The sequence below is a fragment of the Gymnoscopelus braueri genome, assembly GCF_963280865.1.
Source record: "Gymnoscopelus braueri genome assembly, chromosome: 3".
Classification (NCBI taxonomy): Eukaryota; Metazoa; Chordata; class Actinopteri; order Myctophiformes; family Myctophidae; genus Gymnoscopelus; species Gymnoscopelus braueri.
In genome coordinates, this window is record NC_137612.1 from 44,609,148 (window position 1) to 44,624,287 (window position 15,140).

The window sequence follows — 15,140 nt, forward strand, 5'->3', positions numbered from 1 at the left end:
TTGTTCTTAAACTAACATTTTAAAACATTTTTAGAATCTTAACTGTAAACTTGACTTTTTGGAAATGAAAAACAAAAATACCTTTTGGATGTTGTTTAGATCCGAACCCGCTTGCAGAGAAAACCCATGAAACGGTTACATTTCATTCGTTGTTTGTTTAATGTACTAGTCCATCTCAATGCCCCAAACCCACAAGTCTAGAAAGCTACTCCGGTGATTCTCAACCTTTTATGTTTCAAGGACCCCCAGTTTGATATGTATTTAGGCCACGGACTCCCATTTGATAAAACTTTTTATTTTGTCCCTGGGACCCCAATATACAGTGTAAAATCCTCAGTGTTCAATAACTCAAGAGTATACAAATAAATGTCAGACCTTAACTCTTACCCTGCCAGAGTTTTTTCAAAAAGTCTGTAGCCTCTGCCAGGGTTTTGACCGATTTTGGTACCTTTTCGCATAGCCACAGAATATTTTTCTCCAGTATGATTGATCCCAGATAATTTCTAATCACAGATGAGATTCAGGTGTGGTTTCACAAATGTCAACGAGGTCAATTTGACCTTGTTGTCATGTGTTGTTTGATGTTTGAAAATAGCTCAAAACCAGTAGTTTCAAACCAAAAAACATTGTGAATTGTTTGTCCGTTTCAATTTTAACATTGAAGTGGATGGAGCAGCAAATCTTTGGGAATTGTTATCTCCTTATTCGTTTGGAATATCGAAAAGGTGTCAATCTTAAATAATTAGAGAATCTTTTTAGAATTTTTTTTTTTTTAAAGTTTTTTTTTTTTTTTTTTTCAAAGACGTTTTTAAACGTCTTTGGCAGGCAATAGCTGAAGGCCCAAAGACGTTTATAAACGTCTTTGGCAGTTATAGAGTTAACGGGTCCGTTCGGACCCCTGGTGGTCCCCGGACGCAACATTGAGAAACGGCGTGTTCTTGTGCTCCTCCAATACCCTTCTGAACAGTGGCGGACGAAGTGTATATACCCAAGTATTATTTTCAAACAGTGAAAATAGCCGATCTACAAGCTCACACCGTGTCCACCATTTTAGTTTTTTGCAAGCTGATGACCTTCACTCCGTTACATTTCGAAGACAAAAATTGCACTATTGACTCCACTACATTTCTAGGAAGGGACCCCCGGGATCCAAACTTACAAAAAATGTGTCGCAAAATAACCCCATAAGCCATATTTCAAAAGTAATGAATGTTTAAAAAAAAAAAAGCTTGTAGATCCGCAATTTGGTTTTTCAATGCAACAATGAATTGATATTGAAAAGAATGTAGTTTGTACTTTTGAACACTTAAGTGTTCAAAAGCATGCTTTTAAAAATAATTACGATTTTTAAATCAAGTACTCCAGTACTTAAACTCGAATACAAATTTAAGTGAGCAACTTTCACTTAATAATATTTTGACTTAAGTACTGAAGTTGAGTACTTTGCCCACCAATATGTTTAACTATGTAGTAAGTTGTTTTGGGTTGTGTTTTATGATACAAAACCTCTTAGCCTTCAGAGTAGTAAACTGTTGCTGTCGGGCAGAAACCTTGTATCTCCATATTTCAACTTCGTTCATTCGTAAATTAATGTTGCAGAAAAGTAAAGAAAATAGCAGATCTAAAAGCTCACAACGTATCGCATTTCGCAAAATGTATTTTCGTATAATAAATGTGAACATACAAGGTTCCTTCCACCCGACGGCGACAGCCACCAAATATTGAGTTAGTCAGGTGAATTCTTGCTCAACAGCTATGTGCTGATCTTGAACGTAAACTGACGCTGTCATTTTTAAGTGTCACCGTTCCACTGACGCTGTCATTTCAAAGTTTGTGCTGCCATAGCACTCAGTAGGTATGGCAGTGCTAGCTTGTGCTTGATCAAAACCTTATAACTCTATGATCAAAGCTAATGGGAGGAAATTGTCTTGTCACCGAGCAGCCAATGAGGACAGACTTCCTCACTAGTCATCTCTTCCTTAGAGGGGGATTTTTCCTTGGCGAAAACGTCTAGCAGCTTCTTTTTAAGAACCAGGGAGTATCTTTTCTCTGCGCACACACAGAAGAGGAGTGATGCTTTTTTTTCCTGCACACATGGTGTAGAGGGAAACCTTTCTCTGTGCTCACAATGTAGAACATGATGGTTGTGCCTCGTTGGTTCAGATCATGTTATCATTCTGTGGTCATTAAAGAAATCCACTGACTTGTGGGTTTTTCGTTGCTGCTTTTTTCAGAATCCTGAGCAAACCTGAACACAAGATGTGTCTTTCTGGTGTACATTCACACGCATACTGTAGGGTTTTAGGAAGGAACCGGGGGGGGGGGGTTGTTGTGAGTAGTGGTCTAGAGAGACAAATGCGGAGCCTTGAATTTTAGATGTAGTTGATGCATTATTTTTTTTATTTTTTTGTAAATTAAAACGTACACTTCCGTTCACTCAGTGTCACAATAATATCCTTGCTTTTTCTAGCCTGGAACATTCCGCTACAGTTAGGTGTGTTAGAGACAAAAGCCCTTCATATGTCTGTCATTTCTTTTTAGTTGAGGACAAATGTTTTCACGCACTGAAAGCAAAAGGAAAAAACTAACTCTTTTTTTCCTTTAGCCGAACAAAAAAACAAAGGCCATTCTTCTGTTCTTCTACGCTTGATAAGAGGGGGAAACAACAGTCCCATGCAGTAGTGAATGTGGCACAAAGCCTGTTTGTATATCTGGTACCTAATAATTGCTTTCTATCTTAATTTCTTGTTTTGTTTTTGTTTATACTGACCAGTATTCTGCGTAAAGAGAAAAAAAATGAGAAAAATACAAGCTTCTGTGACGGTTTTATTGCTTAGCACGCACGTGGTTGTGACATTTTTTTAGAGTTAGCTTAAAGACAAAAAAACATGTATTAAAATGACACAAGACCCATCCCCCACACCTCTTTTCTCCTGGTTATTGACGTAATATTAGATTTGTGTTTTGTCTTTAAAAAAATACATAAAAACAAATTAAAAGAGAAAAAAATCCAGTTCTAGGTTCTCACCTTCCATGTTATAATCAGGAAAAACAAAAAATGTAAAAGACCATTTAAAGTGAAATAAAAGGTTTTATCAGTTCTATGTGATTTCTGTTTTGTTTTTGTTGCTGCACTGTGAAGCATGTAGGTAGAGGTTTAACAGTTAAACTTTACAGTTAAAACCAAGCTCACAACGCGTCACATTGTGACCTTGTAGATTGGCTATTTTCTGTATTTTTGCGTGACACTGTTGTATGATGAGTTATAAAATAGGGCTTAAGTGGTTAAAATACAAATTGGCGCGAAAAAGTTTGAAAACCAATGTTGACTACCATGACTCTGGGTGTTACATCAGGTTGTAGGTCCACCATATAAAATGGAAGGGGAAAGAATTTAGGTTTGAACACTTGAGGTTAAATTGACTCACCAAATACTTAAAGCTGCATTCTGTAACTTGTATGCAGTGATAGAAGAAATTCGCATTATTTGAGAAAAAGTAACAATACCAGTGTTGAAATACTGTTACATTATTTACTTAAGTAAAAGTATCAATACCACAGACAGTGTTGAAATACTCTGTTAAAAGTAGAAGTTTGCAGAGAAAAAGCAGTTTAAATAGGATTAAAAAGCCCATGAAAGCCTAACGGCGTGTTTCAAATGGGGTCCTTATGTACTCAATTCATATAGTGATTAATTGCGTAAAAGTACAGTATTGGTTACAAGTATTGGTATCAAAATATACTTAATACCAAAAGTAAAATTACTTATTGTATAGAAAGTATTCAAAATGTATTAAAACAAACAAAATGTGTCGCAAAACGACACATTGTGAGCTTGTAGATTGGCTATTTTCAAACAGCCATGGCTGAAGTGGTAAAGTATGTTTTCTAACAATAGTTAGGCTACTAGTTACTTTGTAGATTTTGAGAAGTAAAGGTATTGAAAATTGGAAATACTCCAGGAAAGTAAAAATACCCCAAAATTATACTTAAGTACAGCACTTGAGTACATGTACTTACTTACTTTTCACCACTGCTTGTATGCCCTACCAGGTCTCCTTCACAGAAAGCCCATGTGGGCAGAGGATAGACTGCTTTGAGCTTCATGCAATACCACTTGCCAACAGTAGGTGTCCTACCCGACCAACTATAGCCACCACAATTGTGTTGGTTATGTATTAAACTACTCTGCACTACAGATTGCTCAAAATAACATTTTATTCACTAAGAAAGGTCGGTATTGCGGCTTTAATTTCATCGCTAACACAACTGCGGTTGTGGGTTCAAATCCTGCTCTTACCAAGAGGAAATGTTTTACTTTTTTTTAGAGCCAAGTCGAGGACAGTTTGAAGAAACTCTGAGATGGTGCAATGGTCTAGTCACCTGTTCTATGAGAGATCCCTGGTTCAGATCCACTGGTTGATTTCAGGCTGCTCAGGCTGTCAAACTGACAGGTGACTTACATTGCACCTTTGGGGGCTATCGTTACAGCCCCAGCCTAGGGGAAGCGAGGCGCGACATGTGACCCCTCACTTTAAACCTCCCAATGAACCACCAACGAGCAGGAATAAGATATAGAGCCGCTTAATCCCCCCCATGGACATGTCTCCTCCTCTCCATCCTGCTCCTCCTACCACGCTGTGTTACTCCAGGCCGAAGTCTTTTGTGTTCTCTATGGCAAACATCAGCTTCTCCTTCAGCTGCTCATAGCTCTTGTAAGGAGGAAGGTCCAGGCGATTAAAGCTGGTTAACAAAAACATCACAGAAAATCGATTTCCATTTCGTTATCCGTTACACGTCACAAAAAGGTCAATATCGAATATTGTCCAACAAAAAAATCCAACAGGGAGGCTCTAAACTTCTAAAGTGAGTCTAAAGTGATTAACGAACCTGAAAAATCCGACATTTAAAATAATACAGGGAATAATCCACAACTTTACCATGTGTGACTTCTTGGAAGCCAGTTCTCTTCGCCCACTTTCTCAAGGCAGAATTTCTGGAGGCCATTGCTCCCTGTATGAATTATAACCTAAATCAATATATTTATATACACACAGTAAACACGTGTATATATTTATATACACAGTACACACGTGTATGTGTGTGTGTACACGCACGCACACATGCATGTGTGTTTTCCAGTTGAACAACATACCCATAAGGTCAGCAAAGCCACCCACAGGAAGTCGGCAGGTTCCAGTGACAAATTGCAGCAATCTCATCCTTTTCTCAATGTCCATCTCCTTGACAAACTGGGAACATTATTTCATATTAATTCTTGCTTGCAAAGCTTGGACTTTTACAGAAATCTGCGTTAAAAGAGTGAAGGTAGGGAAAGTGATGCTTTGAGCTTTTTATAGCTAACCTATGCTTTAATCATTTTGTTTTTACGGCTAAACTATTGCGTAATAAATCCTATGGAAATTGGTTGTCAAGCTTTTGTTAAGACATAAAAAGCTTTCCCATCCCAACTGTCAGCAGACTAATTGTAAAATAATTCATGTTATACTGTATAATGAATATAGAAAATTGCCCAATAGGTTGCTTATATGTGACAGAAGCAGTGTATATATACACAGTTGTCCTACAGTATAAAGGCAAAAGTAATGGTGAATTCACAATCCCACACTAAGTAAAACACATTTTCGGGAATGTCATATTACTGGCCTAAGGCTATAGAGACAGGCTAAATGACTAACTCGGAAAGTTGCTTTCCGAGCAAATGTTCGGACTTCGGAAGGAGCATGTATTGGGCTTTAGGCTGAACAAAGGAACAAGAGACCTGTAAAGGTTAAAAATATAGAAGGGTAAAAATATGACAAGCTGTCCTAAGCTGACCTTTGTTCCTTATTTATCAGGGACAATAAACATGAATCCACTAAAAGGTGCCAATGTTAGCCAAGTGGTTAATTTTCAACCTTATGAGGCCAAATGTCAAAGAGTTATTTATGTGTGCCACTGTGCTCACATTCAGTTCTCAATGGCTGTGTTAACTGTAGGAGTGCCAATGTGCAAGCACTGACTAGTCAACGCTATTGTCAATGTGAGCACATTAGCACACCTAAATTACCCATTGTTAGTTTTATTAGCTGCAGCTATTGCTTACATCACTATACTAAGGATACTAAGGTCAGTGGCAGCCTGGCATACTGTATTTTTATAGTTCTTAGCCTTTAGAGGACAGCAAAGTCACACCCTTGGCCTAGGGGTTTGTTCCCCTTGCTGTTTCCCATTAGTCTATTCAGTCTATTCAATTTGAGATTCTTTGATTAGGTGTAGTTTAGGGCCTTTTTTTATTAAACTCTGAATGAATTAAAAGTAAAAAAAGAATAAAAAGTATCCATTAAATTTACTTGTTGAAAGGTACCAACCTGCCAGAACCACAGGATCTGCTTGCTGCTGCGCACATAGTGTGTGTAGATGGTGTTTCCCTGCCAGTCATCCAAGTCTATCTCCTGCATCCCACACAGCATCATCTAGGCCCGGGGACATTAAATGTACAGCTTTTGTCAGAGCGCTGACTTTTTGTTTGCTTGTGTGATGTCTAATGATCGTCTTCATGCTCGACAACCGCACAATTAACTCGTTTGATGACAATAACAGGGCAGCAATCGATTATTTTCTTAGTGATTATTCTATTGATAACTTTTTCGATTATTCCAATAACACAGGTTTTCCAAATGTTGTCAAAGATACCTTTAGTTCCGTAATAAAGTTGTAATACTGTTGAACAGGAAAACTGCTGTGTAGCAGCAACTCCTAATTATTTATGTCAATTTTCTTTTGGAATGGACACACTATTCTATGCATGTATGCAAATTGAATAAAGTTCATTATGAATTAATGTTATAAATATTACTACTGCCAGGTCCAAAGCTGAGTACCTCGAGCTCCTTGGCATCAAAATACTGAAGGTACTGCTGAGGCAAAACTTCATTGAAGCCTTCAAAGAGAGCTCGAGTCTGCTCTTCCACTCCTCTGGATAATCTCCACTCTGCAACTAATCTGCATACATAAAGACAATTCAAAATAGCTAATTAACCACATGAACCCCAGCATCCCTATTCTGGGGTGCACTATTTCTTAGAGTATATATATATATAAAGTTTTGACACTTTTGACCTAATAATCCAATTGCAGGAAAATATTTTACATGCAACTCATAATTACGTCATGTGCGACCCCAAAATGTGTCCCGACCCATTGTTTGGGAAACACTGTCCTATGTTCCCCTGGGAGAAGTAGATGGGTGAGACCAGATTGTACCTGATATATTCCTCCTTGTTCTCCTCTGTGACAAGAACGTTCCCTCCGCCAGGCTTCAGCTCATGGGTGTTTACCAACCCCAGGATCTCCTTGTCTACTGAGAAGAACATCTCCAGGCCACATTCTTCGATGTTGTTATCTCTGCAAAACAGAGGATGTCATTGTAAACAAAGTGGTGCCATCATTCCATTTAATTCACCATCAGCACTTCAGCATTGTTACTGTGTGTCACCACCATGTCTTCCCTGTCAAATATGAATTACATTTTTTACATTAAAATAATTAGTCAATATGAAGACTATAAATAGGATAGGATTTGACTTTGTAGTTATCTTTTTTTCCCTACTTGTTTATTTGTTGCTTTTTTTTCTTTTTTATTATTTTTTATTAGTATTTTAGTGCAAGTACCGGTTTTATGCGCCGATCATGAAGTATTTTATTTTAAGTTGAATAGGGGGCAGGTATTATTCTTCTTCCTGCTCCTTTTCGTCCATGGGGTGTATTATTAGACTAAATGAATTATTATTCTCTGATAGGAACTGTATTGTACTGTGATACACTATCATGTGTGAAACAAAATAAAATGAAATTAAATGGAATTTCTACTAAGTTGCACATCGTGTCTGTCTTGTACCAAACATAAAACAGTCTACAAGCTCATATAGATCTGCTATTTTCAATCTGTGACACTGGAGCGCAAAAAGTCAAAATCAGGTATAGGCCTTCACTGGCCATCATCAGCTTAGATTATATCTGATTGTGGGTTGATTATCCCGTAATCACAGAGCCATGTTAAATTAATTCATTGCATAGCTGCACCCCATGTACGTATGCCCAGACCTACCTGATCCACGTGAGGGTGTGGTAGAACTCTGGGTCTACGGACTCCAGGTCTTTGAGAGCAAGGGGTTTGTTCAGGATACGTTTGTAGAAGGGCAGCGAAAAAGCTGTGCCAATGAACTTCCCATGGAACAGTGCCTAGGGACAGTGCAAGACATCTTAGTTTGTATTCACTCAACAATACAGTAACTTGTCAATGACATTGCCAACAGGGATGAGCTTGCTGCATCTTTTTTGATAGATTGCAATGATAATTTAGTTTACTGTTCTTGGTTAAAACAAGTGTCACTTGTGTGATAACTAACCACGTCTAATATGTATCTACTCAAACCTCAAATAGAGTTAAGGCCTGCTCAAAACAACCGTAGTTTAGAAGTAAATATCATATATATATATACCATTGCAATTAAGCGTCCTATGAACTTGAAGTACTTGAGGTGGTCAGGGTTGATGTGAGAGGCCGGGTTAATCTGCCGACAGTAGTTCTCCTTGCCAGCATACTCAAACAGACAGTACATGGGGTTCAACACCTCATGAGACAACAGGAAGAACCATTCCCTGTAAAGATAAGCACAGGGTAAATGAAAAAAAGCTAGGTGAATTGTTATAGAAGGGCTTGTGTTGCACATCAGTTGTGGCTGCTGTCCAAACAAAAGCATCATATGAGCACAACATACCTAAAGGGATAGTTCGCCCCCAAAATAACTTTTTTTCCTATCGATTAGTCACCCCATTATTGGCTTAGGAATACGACAAAAAATAAAAAATATCCATTAATTCAAGTCTCCATGGGGTGACTAGTCGATAGAAAAAAAGTAATGTTTTGGGTGAACTAAGAAAAAAAGTAATGTTTTGGGTGAACTAACTAACTTTAAATAATCATCCATCAAGCTTCTCAACATACAGTAACGTACCTCGCTACTCCCCCTGAGTCCAAGCCTTCCTCTCCAGAAAAAATGATCCACAATCTCCGCCTCAGATCTTGTGGACGAAAGCTCATGATCTTTCAACAGAAAAGAAACACAGTGGAAAATGTATGAAATTACATTTTTATCAAAAATTATATTCAACTTGTAAAACGATGAAACTGGTTAATTTTGGAATCCGTCAGCCACAGCCTCTTTGACTATTAGTTTACTGCGCTGATTGGAAAATGGTTAAAGGACCACATCACCCATTTTCAACCTAACTTCATATAATGCTCATTATGGTACTATTTTTGTCTACACAGGGTCTGTGTCTCAGAGGAGGGACAGTTTATTTTTATTTTTTTCATAATGTGAGAACGATGGCTGCTATTATAGCATGCTAACTTTTAAGAAATAAAAAGCCTGTAGTTTCCCCATCGATGATGTCACTGGTAGGCATGCACGTGCACACATAGACATGAAAGGGGGCTTGAGCCCCTGCCCTTTTACCCGTCGCAAAAAAAAGTGCCCTCTCCAGACTGGAGAAAAAGAAAAAAAAGAAGACAAATTCAACTGCCCCTAGCGGCCTAACGGTAAGGCCGACGGAAATGCCAGTGGATGTGTTGGATGCAGCTCAAAGTGAACTTTTCTCAGGTATATAGTTTGTCTCCGTACGACCTTCCTTGCCCGTGTTATTAAAGAAAAACGGGCGACAATGGCCAAAAATCGACGAAAGTGGCCGTTTTCAAGATGTTTTGGCCATTATCTCTGGAACGGAATGTCCAATCTGCTCAGTTCAAAGCTTGTTGGGTGCGTGACTTTGAGTCCATTAAGCACGCAGTGATACCTTTTCGGGTTTTTGGGCCTAAAAGTATGGTAATTGTCCGTGAAACAAAATCCAAAAAGTGCCCTTTTGAAATTCCAGCCCCTGCCTCTCCAAATCCTTCTGCACGTCCCTGCTGGTAGGCAGGTTTCTGAACTGTCCACAACCCTCTTCTGAGACACAGACTGAGTAGACAGAAATGGTACCATATTATAATGAGCATTAGTGAGGATCAATTATATGAAGATAGTTGAAATGGGTGAAGTGGTCCTTTAAACAAATTAAAATCTAAAACGAAAACATTTCTGCACAAAGTAATGAATATTAAAGAAAGTACAATACAAGCTTGGAGAAGCTCACTTGTTGGAACGAATCCTCAAACAAGGTTTTGCGCGTGACTGTAATCTTGATGTCCTGGGGCAGCGACAGTTGCTAAGAGACAGAAGCAGGGAATTAGAGAGAAACGGACAGCCATGAAAACCTCATGTGAAATGCTGTATGATTGAGGCTTTCCATGTTCCCATAGATGGAGTACCGAAGTTCTGATGCCACTCGCGCTACCCTCTTAGTCTTGGGCCAAACAGTGGCAACCATTAAAGTTTTATTTGGAGCTTAATTTACAGACATCTAATGAGGGAAGCATGTGGATAAAAAAGAAGGAAAACAAAAACAAAACAACAACTCAAACTTAATTGACATGATAACATCCTCGCATGTACAGTGGGTCATAACAGTAGCTCAAACCAGGTAGGAGACTCACAGCTTTAAGTTAATGGCTATGGCGAATTATAGTAATTGCTAAATGATAAACTGTAAAAGGGATCCAAACTAAAAGACCCATGACTAATGTTTTGTCGATATGAAGATGGAAAAAGGCAATACATGAATGGGGTAGAGATCAGAATTTAATTTGAGGAACCAAAAATATATTTTGACACCAACTCCATAGAATGTGCAAGTTGTTCAGATGACACTTACCTGACAACAGCATCGGAAGTTGTGGACTTTGGCTTTGAAGTCCCTGACATAGGTAATCTGGGGCCCGTTTTCACTGTAGGAAATAACCAAAATAAGGATTATTTTCTTCAATGTGTACTCATTAACACATAAATAACATATATTACAATATCAATCAATCAAAAACAATATCTCATACCTGAAATGTTGTCTAAAGTAACATGGTGTGGGGATACTAAATTAAAAGTCTAATTCTAAAGAAAGCAGCATCTTAGCGTCCATATAGCGTCCAATATTTATATAAACCCCTCCAAAAAGCTGCTGTTAAGACAATTACACCAATGGACCCAATGGAAACAAGCCCCCTGGGGTCTTTTTGTGTTATTTTCTTAGCATAATGTTTGACTGTACTACATGTACTGATTACTAACTTGTTAATAAAGTAATCAATCAATCAATCAATCAAACAAACCAAAGGGGACCAGAGGTGTCTACTCAGTGGGACTTTCTATTGCAATGATATTTTGGGATCTACAACACAGGAGTTAGCAATTGAAGTATTTTATCCACTATGTACTTTTTGCTGATCGGGGCCCCCCAGGGGTCTGTAATTGGCCCACTTATTTTTTCCCCCTCTACACCAAATCTCTTTGCTGAAAATAGCGGATCTACAAAATCACAATGTGTTGCAAGTTGCAACGCAATGCGCAGGAAGCTTTTATAATCAATTAACTCCTAAGTTATTTTTGGATAATGTTTTCTCAGAATGTTTTCGTGGAATGTTGGCCTATTAAAAGACACTTGGGTTCATGTGGTTAATCACGGACACAGGGCACAAGTTCCTCCCTAGTGTAAATACTGATATGATCAGTTTTCTAGGCTATAATACGGCTATAATACGTCCATTTTAATATTGTTTAACTCAGGCGTACAGTGAGGATTTCCCTGTTCGAGGATCAATGTAGGTGGTAGTTCTCCTATTGTGGTCTTCGAAGTAAGGAATCCCATTCGCCATGAACTTCATCTCCCAACCGCCTGGCAGGTGCTTGTCATCCACCACCCTTGAAATATCCACCACCCTTGAAATAAAACACACACACACACACACACACACACACACACACACACACACACACACACACACACACACACACACACACACACACACACACACACACACACACACACACACACACACAAATAAGATCAATAAATAAAAAAACAATAACAGAATGTTGCCACTCTACGTTTGCAACAGGGTTAGCAACAGGGCCTGTATGTTACGAAGGATTATAACAGGTGATATTAATGTACCTTTGTGTCCTGGGATCCACCCACTGAGTCATCCGAGTTGTGTGATCAACAAAAAACACTCTGCCATTTGTGTCTGTTGTCTTCTCTGGGAAATAAAATGGCAATGTGAAGATAAAAGGCTGTTTACGTATTTTTCATGGATTATTCACAGTCTGGGAAATTATGCTTCAAGCACACATCATCAGAAATACAGTACCAGCTATGGATATCTATACAACAACACAGTCAATTTCCTCAAGCACATCTTTGTTTTCCAACTAATAACAGGGTCTTTAGTGAAACAGGGTAAAACGCGTAAAGGTCAATTATGCTTACCCCAGCCATGTGGTAGAGGCCCCAGTCGGTCAGATTCGTTGTTTGCTGCAGCTGCAAGCTGATCTTGCAGCTAAGGAGGCAGAGAAAAGGGAAGGTGGTAATTCATAACCATTTCAGACCATAAACTGTTATTTATGCTCCGTATGCTGTATCTTATGCTGTCATCATGGCCAATGATTTGATTTGATTTTATTAGACATTACGTTATACAGGAAAAAACACATGTTACATCATGTTCATCGGAGAAACATCAAGGATACAAACACATGAAAGTCTTGCGACTTATTTCCATTGTGGTCCTTGGTCTGAGACAAACAACATTGCAACAAAATACATACAGGTAGACTGTACAGTAATAAATAATACAATCAATAGCTACACTACCGACAGCATAAATACATATAATCGCATTGCTAACATAAGTGACCCTACTATTCTGCAACATTTTATAAAAGCCATGCTTTGACCCTTATCTTAAAAAGGAGATGGTTGCTAATGCTCTTTATAGTCAGGGGTAGCGAGTTCCAGTTAACTGCTCCTCCAAATCTAAATGAGTGTTTTCCCATTTCAGTGGTGAAAGTGGGCATGGTCAGGTCTGCTATGCTGGCTATGGTTAGGTGGGAATGGGCTTCGCTACACTTCTGAAAAAGCTACTTGTTTTATGAAATAAACAACGAAGAGCAATTTTGTGACTTTTGTGACTTTTGTCGTGAAATTCTGGATCAATCAGCGATGAGGCACATAGGAGTCGAGACAATATTCTAGGTGGTGATGATAATATGGTTTATGTGCATGATAACATGGGGAGAGGTACAATAACACTTGTGTCAGTGGTATGGTAGTTCTGCCAAGAGCACAGGGCAGATATCATGGTTACTGTATAGGCCTACTGTAGCTGTTTCAAGGACAAACTGAACCATAACAAGAAAGGTTGTACCAAAACAATAGCTAGTAGGCCTAGTGGAGACATCCAGGCTCTTACAAGCTTCCAAATATCAAAATGTATTGTATAAGTATTATAAGTTATGGTAAAATATAAAGGTTAGCTATAAGCAGCCAAATAATTTCTTCCTTGCTTTCTTTCCTCTGCTGTACCAAAAATGCATTGAACTGTGAAACGTATAACCAAAAACATGGTTGCATTCTCCCATGGACCCAGGTCCACAACATGCACAGTGAAACCACCCATGGCCAGTAAGTCAGGCAGCCAGTGAAGACAAGTGATCATCACACTCACCCCATATGTGAACCACTGGTTACATTGCTGCATGGCTCCCTGCAGCCGGCTGCGCTGGTTCTGCCACTCCTCGTAATGACGCACTGACTCCTGTGTGGGCTGCTGCCACGAGGTGGTTCGAGTGGTGTGGTCAACAAAGTACCCATGGGATGCACCTTTCTCTCCCATCTAGAGAGGACAGGTGGTTGGGGGAGGGGGCAAAACTGAGTTGGGAATATATACAACACCTTAGTTGACCCAGACTCAAGAGTTCCACTGTAAAGGTTATGTCAAACATTTATTTTATATCAGTTGTCCGAACTCTCATAGACAATTTTTTCTGCACAGACCGGCCGAACACAACTATGTCAAAGTAAGCCTGCATTATTAAGACTAATATGATCAGCATGATTGCTTCGCTGGATATTGTGATCACGACTACGGGTGATTCATTGTTATTTTCATGCCACTCCTACATATTCTTTCATTTTTCAGGAACAGCTGCTGCCTGCAATCATAAAATAAATGTCTTATTGCTGATCTGCCACTCTTGGCATGTAAGGTGTGAAGCAGAAAGGTACGCTGCAGGCAGAGCTTCAGGCCAGTCCCGGGTTGCTCTTTTCTCAACGTGGTGCACAAAATACACACGGCCATTCTGGTATCACCTTCTTCTCTCACTTGCTGAGGCAAAGACCATTAGTCAGCAAAAAGAAAAAGAAAAGAAAGAAACAGCCAGCAGTGGGATATTATGGGAGTCATTTGCAGAAAGTCCTTTAATGGAGTCAGAGAGTCAAGCAGGGAGAAAGCATTTACTGTAGCCATATGTGTAAGATAGCAAGTGTTTCAAAATAATTTTTAATTGAGCAGCTGGCAAAGGCACCGGCAGCACTCACAAGGATTTGCAAGGATTTTGTGGGTAGATTAAACGGCTCAGGTAGAATCAGTAGCAGAAAGAAAGAAAACCTAACACGCCTTAGCTCTTACCCGGGTGGCAGGGGTGGGGCAGGGCGGGGTGGGGCAGGGCGGGTCGGGGCGACTCTGGGAAGCAGAGGCGGCGTTGCAGAGGCAGAGGTTGAGGTTGCAGCGCTGGGGCCACGCCTTGGGGGCAGTTGCAGCCCCGCTGAGCCATCTGAAATTGGGGCTTCACTCACCTCACTGGAGGAGGAGATGCTGGAAGAGGCTGAGGGAGAGGAACAGCACACAGCAGGGGGAGAGGATGGTATTGATGAATGAATTAGACCATGGGTCTTCAACAGGGGTTCTGGGACTCCTAGGAGGTCCTCAGAGTTACTACAGGGGGGGCGCCAAATCTTTGTGAGAAGGGAAATTTCTTTTTTACACTAACCACTTGAACCTTAGAGTCCCTATTCTGAGGAGAACTTTAGCCAAAAATAGCCTATCTACAAGCACACAACGCCGTTGTGTGCTTGTAGATCTGCTGCCAAACAAGTCTATACAACTATCTATGAAATATATGAAAAAGTTTAATCTGCAACACAAT

At 39.5% G+C, this 15,140-nt stretch overlaps 2 protein-coding genes across 2 annotated transcripts in view; one reads left to right on the forward strand and one right to left on the reverse strand.

The window, feature by feature from the left end:
- Positions 1-15,140, forward strand: part of LOC308079209 (epoxide hydrolase 1-like) — a 526,014-nt gene that overhangs the window by 350,469 nt on the left and 160,405 nt on the right. The gene's annotated exons all lie outside the window — the stretch shown is intronic.
- Positions 4,613-13,828, reverse strand: LOC308081973 (E3 ubiquitin-protein ligase Itchy-like; the record flags this gene model as incomplete). Its single annotated transcript, XM_080423587.1, has 15 exons — positions 4,613-4,743; positions 4,941-5,013; positions 5,156-5,252; positions 6,372-6,476; positions 6,885-7,005; positions 7,267-7,407; positions 8,111-8,244; positions 8,505-8,664; positions 9,021-9,109; positions 10,198-10,269; positions 10,816-10,888; positions 11,727-11,873; positions 12,109-12,193; positions 12,424-12,493; positions 13,661-13,828. The coding sequence occupies 15 exons, from the start codon at positions 13,826-13,828 to the stop codon at positions 4,644-4,646; spliced, it is 1,635 nt and encodes a 544-aa protein (XP_080279713.1). The 3' UTR covers positions 4,613-4,643.